General features: G+C 41.0%; 1 protein-coding gene across 5 annotated transcripts in view; it reads left to right on the top strand.

Annotated features, from left to right (window-relative positions):
• BICD1 (BICD cargo adaptor 1) overlaps positions 1 to 19,049 on the top strand; it is a 186,916-nt gene that overhangs the window by 100,718 nt on the left and 67,149 nt on the right. For all 5 annotated transcript variants that reach the window (XM_076340577.1, XM_076340590.1, XM_076340585.1 and 2 more), the window contains exon 2: positions 586 to 798. In XM_076340577.1, the coding sequence (XP_076196692.1) occupies positions 586 to 798 (213 nt within the window). The remainder of the gene's footprint in view (positions 1 to 585; positions 799 to 19,049) is intronic.

Raw genomic sequence — 19,049 nt, 5'->3', positions numbered from 1 at the left:
TGAGTACAAATGAAATCAAGGGGCTGTCAAACTCCGTGTTTAGCTTACCAGCGGTGTAAATGGCCGTTGCTTGATCCTCAGCTCATTTATCTTTCTTTTAAGTTATGGGAAGCTTTTTTCCATACCATGAAGTCGGCTCCTATAATAAAAGAATGTTGAAAATGGAAGGCAATTTAGAAAGATTTGTCAGCTATTTATGCTCCTTAAAACAAAACAAACACCACGTTTATTTTGCAGAACTAGAGAAGAAAGGAATTGACGAATTATCAGCTGGCCTCATGCAGGAGAGTTAAACACTGGCACTAATTAATGGCTAGTTAGCAGAGCACCATCTTGATCTCAGTGGAGGTCGCCTGGATAGGGGCCATAAATCCATACAGCAAATGAGAACAGCTTCAAGATGCTTCATTTCAGCTAAATGAGATGGTGGCCCTCAGCTGCTAGGAAGCTGCTAAAGCAGTATTTATTAGGTCAGAGTTTGGGACTCGCAGATCTATTTCATTCCTGCTGGCCATGCAGCTGCTCGTTATTGATAATTTTTCTAGGGCTTCAGTAGTTTTACTGAGCGCTGTTTTCCTCTTGCAGGCATTTGGACAGTCCTTCTCGATTCACCGCAAAGTGGCTGAAGATGGTGAAACACGCGAAGAGACTCTCCTCCAGGAGTCTGCATCAAAAGAAGCTTATTACCTCGGGAAGATTTTGGAGATGCAGAACGAGCTGAAGCAGAGCAGGGCAGTGGTCACCAACGTTCAGGCAGAGAATGAGAGACTCACTGCTATTGTCCAAGACTTGAAAGAGGTAAATGGGGGTGTGCAGGGAGCAAGGGGCTGAATTTTCTTGGAGTATCATGGGTGGCATGGCTCTGAGTCATGAAAATACTACAAGAAGTAAAAATGCTCACCTACCAGTCTGTGATCATGCCAGAAACCACCTGGCCTGAGGGGGCTGTGATTTGGAAAGGAAAAAATGTAACTTTTTTAAACAACAACAAAAAATCCCTACAAATATAATAAAACCCAATTCAGGAAGCTATAATTTCCCAAGTACTCGTAGTATTTTGCATTGTATTTTATAACACCTACATATAAGTGAATTTTACATAAACACATTTTCTGCATACTTCTGATGTTCGTGCAGCTCCTCTCTTTCTCAACATTCACATCATTTCTCAGGTGTTCTGGATTGACTAGGATTAGATAAAGCTTTCACCAGATTTCTTCTGCTGTAGAGCAAAATTAAAATGCATGATCATGTTTAGAAAATGGGCAACAGTAAGGAAGCCAAATGTAGTTATTGGCTACGTGGGACACAGTAGTTATTGATTAATTTCAGTGGAGAAATTAGTAATATTTAATAATTTGACTTTTTCCCCTTGATATCTGGAAGTTTAGACAGAAGGTTTTTTTTACTTACTATTGCTTCCTCATCCCAGTTAGTGGAGAACTGATCTAATTTTACTAATTTATTCTTTCTGTATTGATGGTTAATTTGTACAATCCACGTAGCAAAGCTCAACGCAAGACCATACACGAGAGGAAGGTGATTCTGTTTCCTTCAACTTTACAAGCAAACTGGTTCTTGCTGACGTTCTCATACACTCCCTAAGGTGTGTGTGTCCCACCACTCTGGCCAGCCACTAATTGTGGTGAAATGGAGGATAAGGGATACTGAGTATCAGGTCCTCATCACCTGTCCTGGGTTCCTCATAGATTTGTGACTATGTGCTGGTGTTGGACGTGCTTTTTGTGCCCGTAAGGAGTTGACATTTATTGAAATCGTTTGCCTCTTTGGCTGTCCCACTCCTGTGGGTCACTGCAGATCTATTCGTTGCCCTCTAGTCTCCTTCCTTGGGTGTCTGAGAAGCTGCACGTGAGTCTGCCGTGATCTTGATGGCCTGTTCATCAAGGTGCCTTCAGTGCACACTTTTATCCTTCTGCCGTTTCTTCTAGTGCTTTCACACACACATTCATACCTCATTCATAGTGGTCTGACTGTTTGTCTTACAAACCTCTGCAGATTCGGTTTTCCAAGCAGAGCAACTGCATGCAGGGGAAGGCAGCACTTGGAAGTAACACCACATCTTTCCTGCTTTCCCCAGGAATGCTTGGATTTAGGGGCTCTCCCCACTGTCCAGCTGCTGGAAGAGATCTTTCCTAGGTGATTCCTGAAAATGCTTCTTTCATGTGAATTTAACAAATTAACAAAGATTATCATGTTTTCTGTAGCTGAGTGGAATGGCATCCTCTTAACCTACAGAAACCCCTGGGACAGGGTCTCCCTGGGACTGGGTCCTTTACTCCCATTGAACATTCTTATTTAACGGTTGCACTGGACTTGCACATAATACAAGTCAGGTTTCAGTAAGAAGTAAATATATTCTATTTATTCACAAGATCCAAATAAAATATGTGATTGTAATTGCTGTTGCGGTGGTTAACAAAAAAAAAAAAAAAAAAGAAAATCAAGTTTATATCTACTCATCCTAAAAGCCTCTCTGGTAGCAGGCAACCAGCTGCTGACACACCTACCTAATCATTTGGTTAAAGATCTCAGGCAAGCAGAATCCTAGATGTGGGGTTCAGTCACAGATGAACAACCAAGCTAGAGGATACATGTTTGTCTTTGTACTCGATTTCTTCCTCTGGGGTCTCCTTGGGATTCCTTCAGATGCAAATCTCCCTTCCATTTTCTGTCATGATTATTGATCTGTAAGTTATTCAGGTGGCAGTTTCAGTACCTGTCCTCCCTAGAATATTGATTGTCCTCATTTCTATGGAGATAATAGTAAACCCTAGTGTGAGACCAGCTGCAATTATTCCCTGTTCTAATGCTAAATAGAAACTAAGCCCTAGTAGTTAATTAAAGTGCAAGAAAATAATTTACTTGAATAAAAATAAGGCGGATAAACTCTTTGTTATTATTAGGATGATGTTGGACCATGAGTATAAAGTCCTTGACTATGTTGAACTTCTATTTCGTGGAACTACAATCAATGTATTTAAACATAAATGGGATTAGTGCAGTCAGTTCATTACCAAGCTTACACCACACACTATTATGATTAATTACTTAAATATAATAACAGATAGAGGGTGATTGACACCTACCTCAGGTTCTTAGGGGTCTTGTCACACTGAATTACACTGGTATTTCACCTTGTGCTCAAAGGATTCTCACCCTTGTACCCAGCTCAGTATACCTTGGTCCAAACATATAAATCCTAAGGCTCCGATGTCCAGTTGCCTGCAGAAATGAGATGCCCTTCTACTGTAAGTGTTTATGAACTTTGTCTGCTTGGTTCTGGGTACTGCTGATAGGAAAAGGCAGACTTAGCTTACTCCAAATCTTGACAACCACTAAGGCGAAAAAAGAACATTTTTTAAATGAGATGTCTGGTGCCTTTTGGGGTAAAGACAGTCACTAGAAGCTGCCGCAGGTAGATTGCTACAATGAGAAGGTAATTTGTCTCTTTAACCAGTACATTTGAAAATCTACTTAGAGAAAAAAAATGGAAGAAAAAAGGATGGTCTTTATGTAAGTAGCTGTACTGAGTGATGCAAAGATAGATTCTAGATGTAAGTTACTTGGATGCATCCTGTCTCTTCCCCTCCCTGCTTCACCCCCCCCAAGAGAATAGGCTTTATAGTTGTTTTCTAAACCTTACTAAGATATCTTATAAGCTAAAACAAAAAATAATCACTCCTTTCACCTTCAGACTTAATATAAAAGGATTGAAAAACTGCTTTGTGGTTCTGGAAATAGCATTTTTGCATAGATTACAGAAATTTATGGTACTTTATCTGTGCACTCAGTTCCTTATGATACTGAAGACTGATTGCTAGGTTTTCAAAAAGTGACCCATGTTATTGGTACTACACCCCTAAATAACACAGTCGGTGCTCCTCCATTCTCTAGTCTGTTGTGGGAGTTCCCTTCCAAACAGGTTCTGCTTTCTGAATTTGCACAGAAATGCATAGTCATATGAATGTGTATGAGCATTTTGTGAACCATCAGAATACACTCGCATGAATGGTGATGGCTTTTAGGAATCTTGGGAATTCCGTAGCCCCAGAGTTTAAAAATTTATGCCTTTTTGCAAGTATCTGCCATATAGTCACAGCTGATGTCTGCAGGGCAGCTTGACCTGGATCCCCCTTGCAATAAAAGGGAATGTATCAGGCTCAGGTCCCTGGAGATTATGCATCTCAGTCTGGGAAAGCAAACAAACTGATTTCAATGCTCATCACTAGAAAAAGACATATTTTTGAAGAACTTGAGCATTTGTTTCACCCTGCTGGTGAAGGATGAACCAGGAATCTCTGTGCACAGACGGCTTTCTAGATTCATGTTAAAATGATCAAAAGAATAAAACACCAGCAGCATTATTTTTGATGTAATAAAAATCCCTCCAGTTCTGGATAGGAATATTATTAACTATCATCTAACTAAATACACATTTTGGAAAGCAGGTAGCCCTTTTCATTCTTTTCTCCCACCAAGGCCTCAGACAGGGGACGTAGAATGTTGTTTGGAAATTCTTAAAACTGCTGTAATCTGAACCAGAAAATACACTGATTTTAGAAGTGGGGCCAGAGAGATCATTTTTTAGCAGAAACCAGATTCATGTATGTTATGAATCACACAGTTTATGGTAGGTGGCCCCTCTGTGTAGAGGGATCAGTCATGTTATTAGCTCATTTAACCTTTTCTAACTGCCTGACTTTATAATAAATATTAAAGAAAAATCTTTTTAAAATACAATCTTTTATCATTTTCGAATTCTCCAGTGTTTGTTTTTTCCTATTTAAAAACACTGTGTTTACTTATGGTCGGGAGATGAGTGACTGGTTCTTCCATTTGTGCCATTGAAAAATCTTTCCTTGTGGTAACCATAAGCACTTTATAGATGGATAAAGAAGATGAAATCACTACTCTGAGAAGTTGATAACTGACAGAGGTGGTTATGTAAGCAGAAATGATCCAGCTCAGGAGCTGGGGCAGAAAGTTCTTGTGCTGAGATCATACTCCTCCTTCATGCGGAGGCTGAATGCCTTGGAGCTGGGCATCTGACTCAAAAGAGGTGGCATCTGAGGGGGAAAAACATGAAGCAAGGAGGGGAAGCAGGTGAAGCTGTAGAAAATGGCAGTGAAAGATGGTTGTATGGTTTGAGTTTTGACTAGGATTAGGAGTTGTGCAAGGTGGGTAGATGAATGCTTTTGTGCCTGAAAGAGGCTGGCAGGTACGGGTCAGCTCTTTCTTCCCAACAAGACTAGTGAAAAGAAGGAGGAATAACATAAAGTCGGGAAGCAGAGGGTTAAAACTCATAGTCTGTGCTACTAAATGTCACTGCAGCAGCTGCTAGGCTTGCAGAAAGAAATCAGCACCTGGGCACCTGCAGTCCAGGAGATAAAAGATGAACAGGGAGGTTTTTGTGATGGCAATGTTAATGGGCCATGGCAACAGCACACACCTGGGCTTCCGGAGGGCAAAAGTAGGGATGAGGGCACTGGAAAACTGGGTGGGGAGAAATATATGAATTGGTGAGGCATTATGTGCTGAAACTAGGTGAAAAAAAAATCTAGGATGAAATTGTGCAGCCCCTCTGCCCTTGAAATCAACAGCTAAACTTCTATTCACTTCAGCTGTAGAAAGATCTTGTACTTGATGCTAATGAGGAAACATATGGGTGTGATAGCTTGGACTCTTTTTGAGGGGAACCTATGTATGATGCAAAGCGTGAGCACTTGTGCTGGGTGAATAATTATGAATTTTACTGTTAGCTATGGCCATTTCAGAAATGTAACCTCATGCTAAGTGGCCACATCTGCATTCTGAAAATACATGAGAAATGGAAAAAATTTACAGGCATTGTGTTCAAGTTGACTTTTATCTAAAAAAAATATTAAGAATTGGTATTTTTAAACTAAATATACCTTCAAAAGTTTCCTAATTGGCTATTTCCTATTTAGAAATTATACTTTCTGAGTCTGAAGAGTTAGGCTTTATTCTGAATTATCAAAAATGAGAGAAAAACCTAAAAACTTTAAATGTGAACACATATTTAGCTAATACCCACACCAATTTCAGGTTCTTGTTTTGTTGCTCTAGGGTTAGACTATAACAGGATTTGGGTACGCAATGCTTCCTGTTTAATGTAGGATGTAGTTAGGTCCAAAACTGAGATCCTTAACACATTCATTTGTCATCTATTTCTGGAGGCTCCTGCAGTTATTAGGTACCTAAGTTTTCACCTGTAAAATTTTCTGCCCATCTAATGGTCTGTTTCCAGACACGTTCAGGAACACCTCTGACTTGGCCTGAGGTCTATTACTACACTGTTGCTGGATATTGAGCGCTGCTGTAGGTGCTACTGGGATCCTCCAAGCAAATGTTTCCCTAGCTGACCTCATCACCTAGTGATGTCCTTCCACTCTCTGGTTCTGTGATTGTGGCAAGGTTTGGGGCTCCCATTTCTTCTCTGCCTGAGGGATTATGAATCCGCTTCTCCCTCTGAAGAAAGTGCCCTAGCAGTCAGTTGGCAGGCTCTTCATTCCTTCAGATAAAGCTGTTCCACTTTGTTGGGGGATAGTTAGTATTTTGTGGGTCAGGGAGAGCGAGAGTGAGCGAGCTCATGAGAATGACTGTAGCCTAAAGGCTAAGCCACTCAGCTGGGAATAGGGAACTAGTTCTAGTCCCTATTTCAATTAATGTTTAATAAGAAATACTTAAATATTAATTGGGGCAGAGACCAGAACCCCAGTCTCTCCTCTGTGAGGTGACAGCCCTCAGCAAAGGCTGTCTCCATCCCTCAGAGAGAGCGTTGTCTTCAGCCTGGATCTCCCAGGTCCATGGCTAGTTGTTTGACTGCTGAGCTTTTGGAGGGAGGTAGCTCCAGGTTACCAAGTGAGGTAACTTTCTCCAACTCTGTGTTGAAGACAGATGGAAAAGTCCGAGAGAGGAATCACTGCTATGAACCATGTACTGCAGGAAGCACCTTTTAGCAGCCCGGCCATCGTAACAAAGCTCTCTTAGAGAGCAGTGAACTGTCTTCAGTGCTATTAGCTTGCTTTCCCTCGTAGTTGTCTAATTTTCTTCATGCATAGAATAGGGAACCTGTGATTGTGCTTTGACGATTATCCTAGACAGTGAAGTGATTTAAGTGACTGCAGTGTTGACTGTGACAACGCATGCAGCATCCTTCCATGATCTTGCCTCCTCCCTCATGATGCTGCCCTGTTCTTCCCAGTGACTGCATTGACAGACTTACCCCACTCAATCTACTGAAGAATAGAAGTTTCTTTTGACATTTGCACTGATTAAATAAAGCCTGCATTATAAATATAGTTATCTGCTTACTAACATGCTGGTACTTGCAACAATGGCTTCATTTCTAGAGGGAGAACGAGTAAGGAAATACGGTGAAGTATTCAGTGTGGCCATTGCTAATAGTGTCTTCATCTTAATGTACCTTCGTGCAAGCACTGCTTTTTGAAAAGAAGCTGTAGGAATGCGATGCTAGAGCAGCCCACGGAGATGACTGTGGGGGTCAGAGCTGCCTGAGAAACAAAGTGCAGCAGAGGAGTGATAGAGAGATGGCAGAACTGTTCCTCCTGTCAGGAGAGCGCTCCCATCACAATTTAGGGTAGTATTAGCATAGTCACTCTAAATGACTATATTTACATTCCTTTGTTTTGAAAGTTTCCTTCAACTGACTAGAACTGGCTCTAAATTAGGCTTAGAATACAAATTTGTTACTTTGCCCACTGGGAGGTGTTTTTCTTTTCTCCCTCCTGTTTTTAGAAAAGCCTGCTGAAGGGAGATTTTCCAGCTTACTGGTGCCTAGTCACCCTCATAATTTTTCTCCCTCCTTTGCTGACAGTGCTAATGATTTTTTTTTTTTTTGTCTTGAGAGGTGGAAAAGTTTGCTTAAAAATGTGGTGTTTCCTTCTGCTTTCAGAAAAAGTTTTCAGATCTCCTTGGTCCTAATTATTGTATAATAGCATAATGTTCTGAAACACGGGAAATTTTATTAGATGTTGCTGACCTGCTTCAAATCAAACTCCGGTGTACACTTGTGTCTTATCTGGACCTCTTTAAAAACATGTTAACGGTTTCTGTAAGCAGACAGGTGTTAATGCTTTTCCTGTGAAGGCACTTACTTGCCTGTGCTCTATCTAGACTGGAGAGAGCTGCAGGATCTCCGGGGGCTTTAGTCCGAGCAGGGTGGAGAGTGAGCCTGTCCTTGCTCCGAATTCCTGTCCTCTTGACACAGTCTCTGGGAAATCAGCAGTGCATGTTTGTAAGTGAAGGCCACCCGTGGGCCGTCATTGGATTGACTGCAAGTGGTGCCCTTCACTATCACTGCCGGCCATGCCTTTAACCCTTGTTCTGTTTTTTCTTTCTGACACTTACACACACATTTCCATTCATACTGTGTTCACATCAGTCTCACTATTCCTTGTATAAGTGCCTATGTCTGCTCACTTCAGGCTGATGTGGACCAAAGCGTAATCTCTGTAAAAGAGGTCCACTGCAGTGTTTCTCTTAACAGGCAATAAAGGTAGTGTGCAGATGGGTTTGGTGACTGTTATCGCCACCGGCTGCGATGGGAAAAAATAGCAGCGGACCACAATGAAGTGTAAAGCCTGGCTTTGCGGCACGAGGCAATCTGGAAGGTACAAAACTGTGGAGGTTGTCATCAATGGGTGTTTGCTGACAAAACTTTTTTACTAATTTTCACGTAGTTTTTACAGTGATTTTGTGAGGGCATTATTTTGTAGAGTTAGATGCTGATGCTTGTTAAATGGTTTTCTCTGCCCTGCGCATTTACTTTCCCTGTTCACAGAACTTTACTTCTGAAAATAAACAAAATGGCTTTCTCTGTGTCTTGGAGACAGAAAAATAAAGCCAGCTGTGACTTGTAATCCTACCAAATCTCTTCTCATGCTGTGAAAGTAGCCTGATACTGTCTATCTGTCAAAGAAAGAGCTTTGAGTATAGGCAGCAAGACCTGTCCTGTGTAGACTGTTTCTGAGTGCCCTTATTAACAGATAAAGGTTTAATTATAAATCTGCCATTCGACTTCATCTACTACTTAATTACCACCAAATGCTTTCTTGTGGTTCTTGTTTCACGCATTGGCCAACAAATCACTCACTCCTGCAGGTGAAACCAAAGGTGGCCGTGGTAAGATTCACCCTTTTATTTCCTGAAATATGGTTTATAATCCTAAATTGCTGTAGTCCTATAATTGCTCATAAAATGACTGTGTTTCCAAGCTCATACTCCTCATAAGCACCAACTGTAATAGAATAGGAAGGTCAACAGTGCAGGATAAATACATTTTGTTGTGGCACTGTTTTTTCAGGGTAATCTTCAGCTCCTTGTTCTGCTGTTCTCGCCCACGAATATACCTGCAAGCTACCAAAAGCAGCTTTGGCTGGTTGTGTTTCCTGTTAATGAGCCTGGAACAATGACTTAGGATGCAAACTTGTGATCCGACACATGCATGACACCATTTTCTTTGGCAAGGTTCAGGCTTTTAGCTCTGCTGTGAATAACAGAGTCAAACAATGGACAGTAGGGAGGTCAAAAAAAGGCCAGGCAGGATAATGGAGCATAACCAAGGGTCTGTTGCATAAATACAGAGTGCCTTATTATAAACACTCAAATTCCCAGCTCCTTCTTTCAGAAAGTGTCCTTTGCAGGGCCTCAAATAAAAAATGAAAGAGGGTGTACTTTCAGCTGTGCTCCGTAATCTCTAGGCAGTAATTAATCAAATCAGGATCTGGCAGTGCTCGTTCTTACGTAAGATCTGTGAAATAATGACCCCCTATTTGTGCCAAGGTAGCGTTTCAAAGCCCTTTACATACCCCCCTGTACAAGGTATTCTGTGAGAACGTGCTGAGAGGACAGCTGTGGAGGCCAGAGGTATACCTGGGTTTAAAGAGGAGTGAGACAGATTTCATGGAGGATGGGGCCATCAGTGCTGCTTATACGTGAAGATCCAGACCCAGCACCCAGCTCAGAAAGTTCCTCAACCCCCTGATACGGGGGGCTGGGAGGGGACACAAGGGAAAGCATCATCACGTAATGTCCCTGTTTCTTGGGTGTTACCCACCTGTGAGCGGCCGCTGCCAGAGGCAGGGTATTGGACTAGCACCTCTCTGAACTGAGAAAATGTTAGGTTTTTGCGGCTTCCACTTTTTTAAAAATGCATAACTTTGCTGACTTGTTTTTGTTTCTAGATGAGGAAGCCCTCATAAGAACTGCTTGTGCTGACTCACTCTTTTCAGTATTAATTTGCTGGTTAAGAATAACTTGGGCTTTTGTCTATTCAAGTGGTGTGGAGTAAGATGGTTTTTGACAATGCTGGGATTAGCTGTGTTGCCAATTTTTTAAAGAATCCTTGCAATGTGATCTGGACTCTCAGGAGCAAGAGCCCAGGAGCTATGGTGGCTTGTACCCTGGGACATCATTCATGTGCCTGGGATTAAGCGGGAAGGGAAGAATACCCTGGGTGCCAGACTTTTTGAAGCTGGAGTCCAAAAGCTTAAGCACTATTCCTGATAAAATAAAGACATAACAAGGAGAAGGAGAAATTTCTGCTGAAAGTCTTCACTGCCTGAGTGCAATAGAGCATAAGTTTCAGTGACGTGCCACTGATAAAGAATATTAAACAAAGAATGAAAGTAAGTTTGTTGTCCCTGTTCCAATTAATTCATTTTGATTTTTTTTTTTAAATATCCTGAGCAGTTCCCAATTTAAAAAAGAAAAAAAAAAAAGAGTTAAAGCTTCTCTGAGAGACTGATGCTGTTCTTCCCAGTCATTCAGTGTTAGAACGTGCCTGGCAATTGTTGAATGTTTTATGCCTTCAGAACTCATTGGGGTTACAGAACGGTACTCTTGATGTATTCCCAGTAGTCAGTACACAAGTGGTGCAGTTGTATTTCTCTTCTCCCGGGAGTCCTCGTGTCCATTATAGCTCTGCCTAACTTTACCTTCTGTTGTTGACTTTCTCCCTTTCTCTACATATGGATGCATCACTGCCTGTTTTCCTAACCTGCTTCCTCCTAAACTTTTGACATTGCTCATGATTAAGCAGTGCAGAACTGATGGCACTGAAGAGTTATTGATTCAGAGATGAGATCTGCCAAACAAAACTGAAAAACCTAATGGTCTCTTCTGGTGCTGTGATTAGTACTTGGACCTTGAGAGAAACTCACGCAAGCTGATCACACGTGGACAATAATGACCAGCCAAGGTACTTGAGCTTCCACATCTGCTCTTATTTGTTGAAAAAACAGATTTATTTTCAGTGTGTTTTTTCTTGTCCTTTAATCAATACTGATTTATTTGTAAGGGTTTCTCCTGGGATTTACCAGGTACTTTTGGGAAACAGGATTTACCTTTTCCTAGGGAAATGTCTTAGATACCAGGGCACCAGAGCATTGCTGGTGACCTGAACCCAGAAGTGGCTGATTTGTTAGGTGCAATCAGAGTGAGACTAACTCTCACTGAGAGATGTATGACTCATCTCATACATGCCTTTGGATAGTTAGCAACTAGTAAAAATTTCCTTGGCAAAAAACCCCCACCGAAAGAAAGACATCACATAGAAGCAAAACCTATGAAACCCTGAAAAATATGAGAAAAGAAAGCATCTTTGGGGTTTATACTTTTGTGCTCTATATGATGGCATCCTCTCATTTGGATTCATTCAGCCTACACCTTAGAAAACAGAAGTCTGCTCTGTGTGGCAATGTGATGCCATCCTTAAGTATGGTCCTCTATGGAGTAGGCTCTCCCATTCAATTCCCTCTTCTGCCTCAAAACCCCAAGCTCGTTACCAGTTTGGCACTGGTATGAAATCATTGATAAGTTCTTGGCTCCCATCACCCGTGCTAATTGTGCTTTCTGCAACAAACTCTGTTCTCAAGGGGAAAAATATGAGAGGAAGATGACAGGAGGGTGAACAGCGAGAAACTCAAATATGCCACCTCTTTTTCTCCCTTTGCCCTGATTACAATACATGAGACAGGCTGGTTATTTTTAGTTTTTCTCAACAGTCAGTGCCAGTCAGCATCCAGGAGGAGGGCAGCGAGTCAGGCAGAGGTCAGACAGTGTTATCACCCTTTCATTGTGATGGTCAAATCCACTTTTAAGCTTCAGGATTGAGAGAAATGCACTTTTGCTGGCAAATGTTTTAGATGTGTACGTGCAGATGCTCATACATAATCAGAGCTTGTCTGCTCCTGTGACGTTATTGTTCCAAAAAAAAACATCAAATAGGTAGGACTAGATACGAATGCAATTTTTGTCTTCACTGCTCGTTCATTCTGCCTGCGTAGCCTTTCCTTTCCTTCCGAAGCACAGTACGTTGGCCCTTTCAGCCAAATGTGCCTTGAAGGCATCGTCATAGATATGTGATTTTTCACTTCAGTGAAACGGTCAGGATGTCTGTTCTGATGCTGGCTGTGAACTATACGTGAAGAATCGCTGTAGCATTACAGTGTCAGCTTCAGAGTGAGATGGGTTAAAAATGGACCATTTCCCATCAGTCCTGCATATCTAGTTACAAAAATGGGATGCAAAGGCAATACTGTTTGCAAATGCAATACTGTGCATTTTGGCTAATGATACAGGGTAGTTTACATTTGTTGCTCATATTCCCTCCCGTCTCATTTTCCCAATGGAAGTGGCAACACAACAGCAGTGAGAAGAGACCAGTTTCTGGTTCTGTGCTTAGTAGCCGTACTTGATCGAAATGGCAAAATTCTGGCCTATGTGGAGAAAGGAAAGTGATTCTTTCCATAGAGCTTCTCACAAATGGTGTTTCACGTGCAGTGACTGTCTGCCCCTCTCAAATGAGGCATGCAGAGGGCTCAAGACAGATAAGAAAAACAGGGAAGAAAAAGTAAAAAAATCTAACCAATAGGTATAGGCAGGGGTTGGTTGTCAAGTAACTGGGAATATATTGATTAGAGAAATTGAATGTTTTGGCCTATACAAGTCAGCAAAAAGTTTCCATAAACTGATTCTGCCTTGGTTTGCTCCAAAAATCTGAGAGAAAAAGGATGGCCTTCGTTTGTTGTCCAAGACTTCAAATGCAATGAGGAAGAAGGACCGAATCTGCAGACCCCTTTGCAAGATGTCAGAAGAGAACTTCCAATTCACAAAGACATCTAAGCGTGTTTTGAAGCAGAAACATAAAAGGTGTCCAAGAAAGCCTATGGAAAGGCTTATTCATGATACTTTCAGACATGTTCGCAGGCACTTTGTAGAACTGGTGCTCACCTTGTTTTGGCAGCAATTGTCACGAGCATTTTACTGAGCAGTAAGTTGTTAAGCGGGTAAGAAATAGCTATAGATGTAGATTTATGTGATTAGTGTGTTTTTGACATTCATTTTATTGCAGATCTTTGAGACATCATCAGAATGTTTTTGTTTTGGAGGCTAGGAGGTACAGCTGTTTTTTATACAGCTTGGTTTGCCCATGCTCTATAAATGTCAATGACGATTTGAAGTCAGTCCCTCGACAGCTTTCATGTATAGATTTTTGCATTGTTTTATGTTTTTATCCTTTGCAAATGCTTTTAAAAAGCCAGTTATGAATTTTCCATTACCACTTTTCTTGCCCTCTAAAAGTTATGAATGACTCTTCCTCCTAACCTGACTACATAATTTCTTTTCACCAAATTTGTTGTGAGATGGAGTTATACACCAGAGCCGTAACTCTGTTTTAAAATAAATCACTCTATAGGCTATAAATGAAATTGAACCTTAAATTGCTAATAGATTTTAAAAAACCTATTACGTTGTTAGTCCACTTGAAATTGCATTAACATCTTCAAGGGAAAGAAATAATGACAGTGCATGTTCTGAAGTTTAAAAAGTGAAAAAGTTTTAGAGCATTGGGAAGGAAAAAAAACAACCTATGTGGGTCTGGAAACTGAAAATAAGAAACTTGCAACCCTGCTGGTGTTTGTTTAGGAAATCCTCCTCCTTTTAGCATGTTATCAATAGTAATAGAGCTAACCATACAAGAAGAGTTTAACACAGGGCAGCTACACCACCTGCCTCCTGCTGAATTCAGGCTGTGAATTGCCTGGGCGAGCTGAGGACTAGTTTGCAGGAATTCAATGAATATTATTACCTGGCTTCACACTGCAGCAATCGGAAAGGCAAGGCGGACCAACTACCAGCTCAGCTTCAGCAACATCTATGTAGATTAATCATTCTTTTATACCCATTTACTTTGGGGAACCATATTTCCGTTTCAGGCCCAATAAATGCATGTTGTAAACTGAAACTCTGAAGTTCCCCTAACACAGTCTACATCTTTGTTCTTGGCTGAACTCAGAAATACCAGAGATATTGATTCTTTGCACAGTCAGAATAGCCAGGGCTGCAGCCTCTGTAACTGTGCCTTGAGGCAGAAAGAGCCATGATCATCTATTTAAAGGCAGGATAATCAGCAAAAATTTTGTTCTTTGACTAAAACTGGAAAGCTCCTTGCTTCCAAAGGTAGCAAATTTATTTGAGATTGTTTTCAGCCCTGTTGTCATTTCATTAAAAATCATGGCAATAACTTAGAGTGGATTGGAGAGAGAATCTTTCTTTCCATCAAGAACCAAATGCAGACTGGATTATCATTGTGTTTTTCATATCATGTTGCACTGACCTTTTCCCCGGGGGGTTGTAAGCAAGCCCAGGACAATAAAACCAAAATAGGCTGGTTTCTTCTTTATTACATGCCGCTACTTAAGGAAATTTAGCCTTGACTATTTCTTTCCTGCCCACCACTGCAGCAGAATTCTGGTATAAGAATCATACATCTTACAATGTTTGAAATAGCAAAGCTTTCTTATTACTGAAACTTTAAAAAACACAGTTGGTTTTTGTTACATGTATTTAAGCATTTTTGTTTAATAGTTTTTTATGCTGGACTTTATAAGAAAACTTCCCTCGGTTGTGCCTTGAAGTAGTGGAGACAGCTCTAAGCATCGTTCCCATCTGAGGTCTGGAAGGTCAAGTTATTTTTAAAGCTAGTGCTGCAACTGAAAAGGAGTTCAGGCCCTATAATGGTGTCATTCAACGGTGTGGTAAAATGGGTTGTGAAAACAACAGTAAAGTAAAATAAACACATGTCACTTCCTCCACTGAAGCACATAACTCAGGGGCTGTTGGGGTGCGGAGCCATGTGCCCTCTCCTCCCCTGGCTTTCTGCTTTCCAGCTCCCAGCTGTAATCCATTAGAAACCTTCATTATTTCAGCATGATTGGGGTTAACTTCTAAACATGATTTATCGTTGCCGCCTTTCACAAATACACAGATGGAACCTGTGTTTTCAGCTGCGCTGTTCTCCAGTTAGATTCAGATTTTTTTTGTTGTTGCTGTAAATTTTCACTTTACAGTGTGGGGTTTTATTGCACAGACTTGCTAGCCTATTATTGTTCAAACAAGGGTGGGGAAAAATAATTTCGTCTGAGAAAGGTTGTATAAGAAGTAGACGTTTTGCTTTCAGTTGTTTTGGGAACAACTTTCATGTTCTTCAGAACATAGATTTTTGATTTTTTTTTTTAATTATTTATTTAGTATTTTTCTAGAGTTTTCACTACTTTTCTGTTAGAAAATAACAAGCACTAAAGCACTAATTTGGCCCTTCAGCAAAGTGCACCTGTAATACGAAGCCTCTCTCTCTCCCACTTTTCCCCCTGTGCTGCAGCTTCTGCTGGTGCATGTGGTGGTACCCTGTCCTTGCCGCTGGCCAGCTGAACAGCAAGTCCATGCAGCACCAGTACCTTGCATTTTCACATACCTCGGAGTGAAAAGCTTCACTGAAAAAGAAAAAAGGTCATTTATTTAAAGAACTTCTGTTATGTTACGCAGAATAGATAAAGAATAGACAAATTATTTTAATAGCAGAGATAGTTCACCCAAGGTGAACATTTTTCTATATTGATGTACTTAATTTTTTTCAAAAGAGGCCTCAGACTTCCTTTAAAACAAATTATTTAGCCCATATTATTGTTGCACAGGCCAAGCCACATCCTACCCCTTCTCTTAAATCCAGCCAGATTTAAGATGTAGTTGTACTGGGAGGTTTAAAAGTGATGACGGAGATGCGTCTGGGTGTATGCTGAGCTCCCTTGCTCACGGCTGGGCTTTCAGAGGGCACCGACTGCAATAAATGTGGTCCTAGTGGAGGTTTCCCATGCTGCTGGGTAGCTGGCTGGCAGCTAGCGATAGCACTCGGGGCTTATTTGAAGAAGATTTTTCTCCCAGAGGAGACGGATGGATTTCCTGTGGCTCCAGCGTGGCTTTTCTGGGAGCGGATATGCCGGACAGCAGTCGAGTTATGAAAGATATGAAAGAACAACCAAAGCACTAAATAGAGCGTCTTCCCTGATTAAGATAACGATTGTTAAGGGGTTGTATCTGGACCTTGCACAGGTGTGCTTGTCTCTGGGTTGATGGGTTGGCAGGCTTTTGTTTGTTTGCCAAGACCACTGCTGTATAAGGTAAGGAGGATTGGTGTCTGTGTTTTAAGAAGAGCTAATAAGGAAAAAAACATTCAGAGCTGATACCACCAGGGTTGTTTTTTTTCAGCCAGGAAGTGGCTCTCGCAGACCTCACTTGCTGTTGTTTTTGAGTAAAGGGGGAATTGCAGATATGTCTTCTCTTGTGTACGCAAACATCTTTTCCGTGCGTCACCTCCCAGGAGGACAGTATTCCTTTCGTACCTGTGCATTATTGACTTTCAGTATATTTTGTAGCCTTACGCTTTCAATAATTTCGTGCCTTACTCAGGCCAGACACATGCATTCCGACTATCCTCAGTGTAAAAATAGCCTGAAGGCAAACTCAGGCACATATTGCATCTTCAACTAAGTTAAGAAATCCCTTATGAGATTTGGGGAATGCAGTGGTTATACCCTCCAGCACTGTGCCATCATAGAAAAGTCACCATCCCTCGCTTTGTGCACTTGCCCTGATTCAAGGACATTAAACCTCATAGTTACTGTGAAAAAATGAATGCAAGATTTGCACTGGAATAAAGTTCTGCAACACAGAGAACATTTCCAACCTTCTTACGCTGCAAGAGTTACCCTGGGAGGCTTTTTTTCTGTAAGGTACAGGCAGCTGGCTACAAGAAGCATCTTACTTGGTGCCAGATCAGACTTTAGAAGCTCTGTTCCAGTCTGTGGCCTAATTTGACTTGCTCTTTTCAATTGCTTATGTGAGGGACAAGTTTCTGAGACCTTAAGTACTGTGCCTTCCCCACCCCCGTTTTTTTTTTTTTTCCCGGAACTGGTCTCACCTAGATAACAAGAGGCATCAAAGACCTGTTTGTCTGCATAGTATGTTTGTAGACCTTGGCCAAAGTTAACCCCTAATGCATCACTGTTGACCTCAGCTGAACTACATCTAGTATATATGTGCCTCATTGTTTGCAAATTGCTACTAAAAATTGCTAAATGTTGCTGTTTAACCATTTGCATACTGGCATGTTAAGTCAAAGGAAAAAAAAAAACAGAAAAACCCTAAACAGACTCCACACTGCTCTCTTCCATTCAGTGCAACCGAGCTAATTTTCTTGGCCTCAGTGTGCAAGGCTGCACTTAACTCATTTGTGAGCTCTAGCTGTTAATGGAAATAGTGATAAAACCAATTCTTTTTCTGAAAAGGCTCTGCTCTGTAGGCAAGGAAGTACTCCAGTAACTCCTGTAATTAAGACCTTTCTCCTTTGCTTTGGAACATATGGCAGGATGGGATAAATAAGCAGGAAGAAGGAAGCTTTGTTTCTTGCTATGACCAAGGTATTTCTTTCCCCTGTGTGTCTCATACAGCTGTATAAATTCAAAAGTGCTCCAAATCAACCATGGTTTGCCTTCTGTGGGTAAGGGATTGACTCCCTATAGATGCTGTCATGCATGTTTTGGCTGGGCACACTAATCATGCTCTAAACCAGTCTTCTTTATGGGAAGATAAAGGTGTATGTGCAGTTCAAGATAATCTTATCCAAAAAAAACCCTGCCTACGAAGAAACAAAATAACCCGAGGCAGCTACCGGCAGTCTGCATGTACTTCACGTACATTCTGAATAAACGTTCTGTATCAAATAAGTGGTCTTTAAAAAAGAAAGCCCACAAATTAGCAGAAATGGGGTATCTCTGTATGTGATTTACTTTTAGAACTACTAACAGTATAATGCTGATGTCTAGACAGTCCAGAATCTTCCATTCCAGGGGAGAAAAAAAAAAAGTAAATTTTCTGCCTTATCCTCGGAACATTGTATTTCATAGGTGAGTCATTTTCTAATGTTATGGAAATGATAAAGATCATCTGGATAAGCGAGGACTAGATAATTCCTGTTGTTACCTCAGTGGTGCTGCCATCTGTTCAGCTCCCTGCATACTTGGTGAGATAATTTAACCAGTCTGTTCTTATAGCGCACATTAATCTTACTCATATGAGAGATAAAATACTATGGAAATAAATTCTGTTTGTAATAAGACTTTTTAAAAAAAAAAACAAAAAACAAAACAGGACGTTTTACAAATCTGCTACCTCTTTATATAAATGCATGTATTGTTTTACCTGGTAATCAAATTTTTGCGCTGTGTGTTAACTGTGCTCTAAGTTCTTAAGGTGTATAATTTGAACAAATTTACTATAATTCAATGAGTTTTTTTCCTAATGGGGAAGTTGAGGCACAGAGGCTGAGATCCCAGGTTTTAATAACTGGTTGCCCTCTTGCATTTGTTGGTTCCTTTGACACTTGGTGATCTGTGTGAGGTGATGAAGGAAGTTTGTGTTGCGTCCTAAAGCTCAGAAATTCCTGGGATTCTCGTATCCACAATGCTAACTGAAACGTACTGATTTCCCTACCCAAGGTTCAATATTGTAATCTTTTTGCCAGTGCTCTTGAATAGCTTTTAACAGTGCTAGTATTAATCTGTTGGGGGGTTCTTTATATCCTGCAAAAGAAGACCCAGACTCTGTCATGTAGCAGCTTGCTTTCACATCTATTTTTTGTGCTCAAA

This window comes from Aptenodytes patagonicus, chromosome 1 (genome assembly GCF_965638725.1).
Source record: "Aptenodytes patagonicus chromosome 1, bAptPat1.pri.cur, whole genome shotgun sequence".
Classification (NCBI taxonomy): domain Eukaryota; kingdom Metazoa; phylum Chordata; class Aves; order Sphenisciformes; family Spheniscidae; genus Aptenodytes; species Aptenodytes patagonicus.
This window is presented reverse-complemented; position numbering and strand designations above follow the sequence as displayed.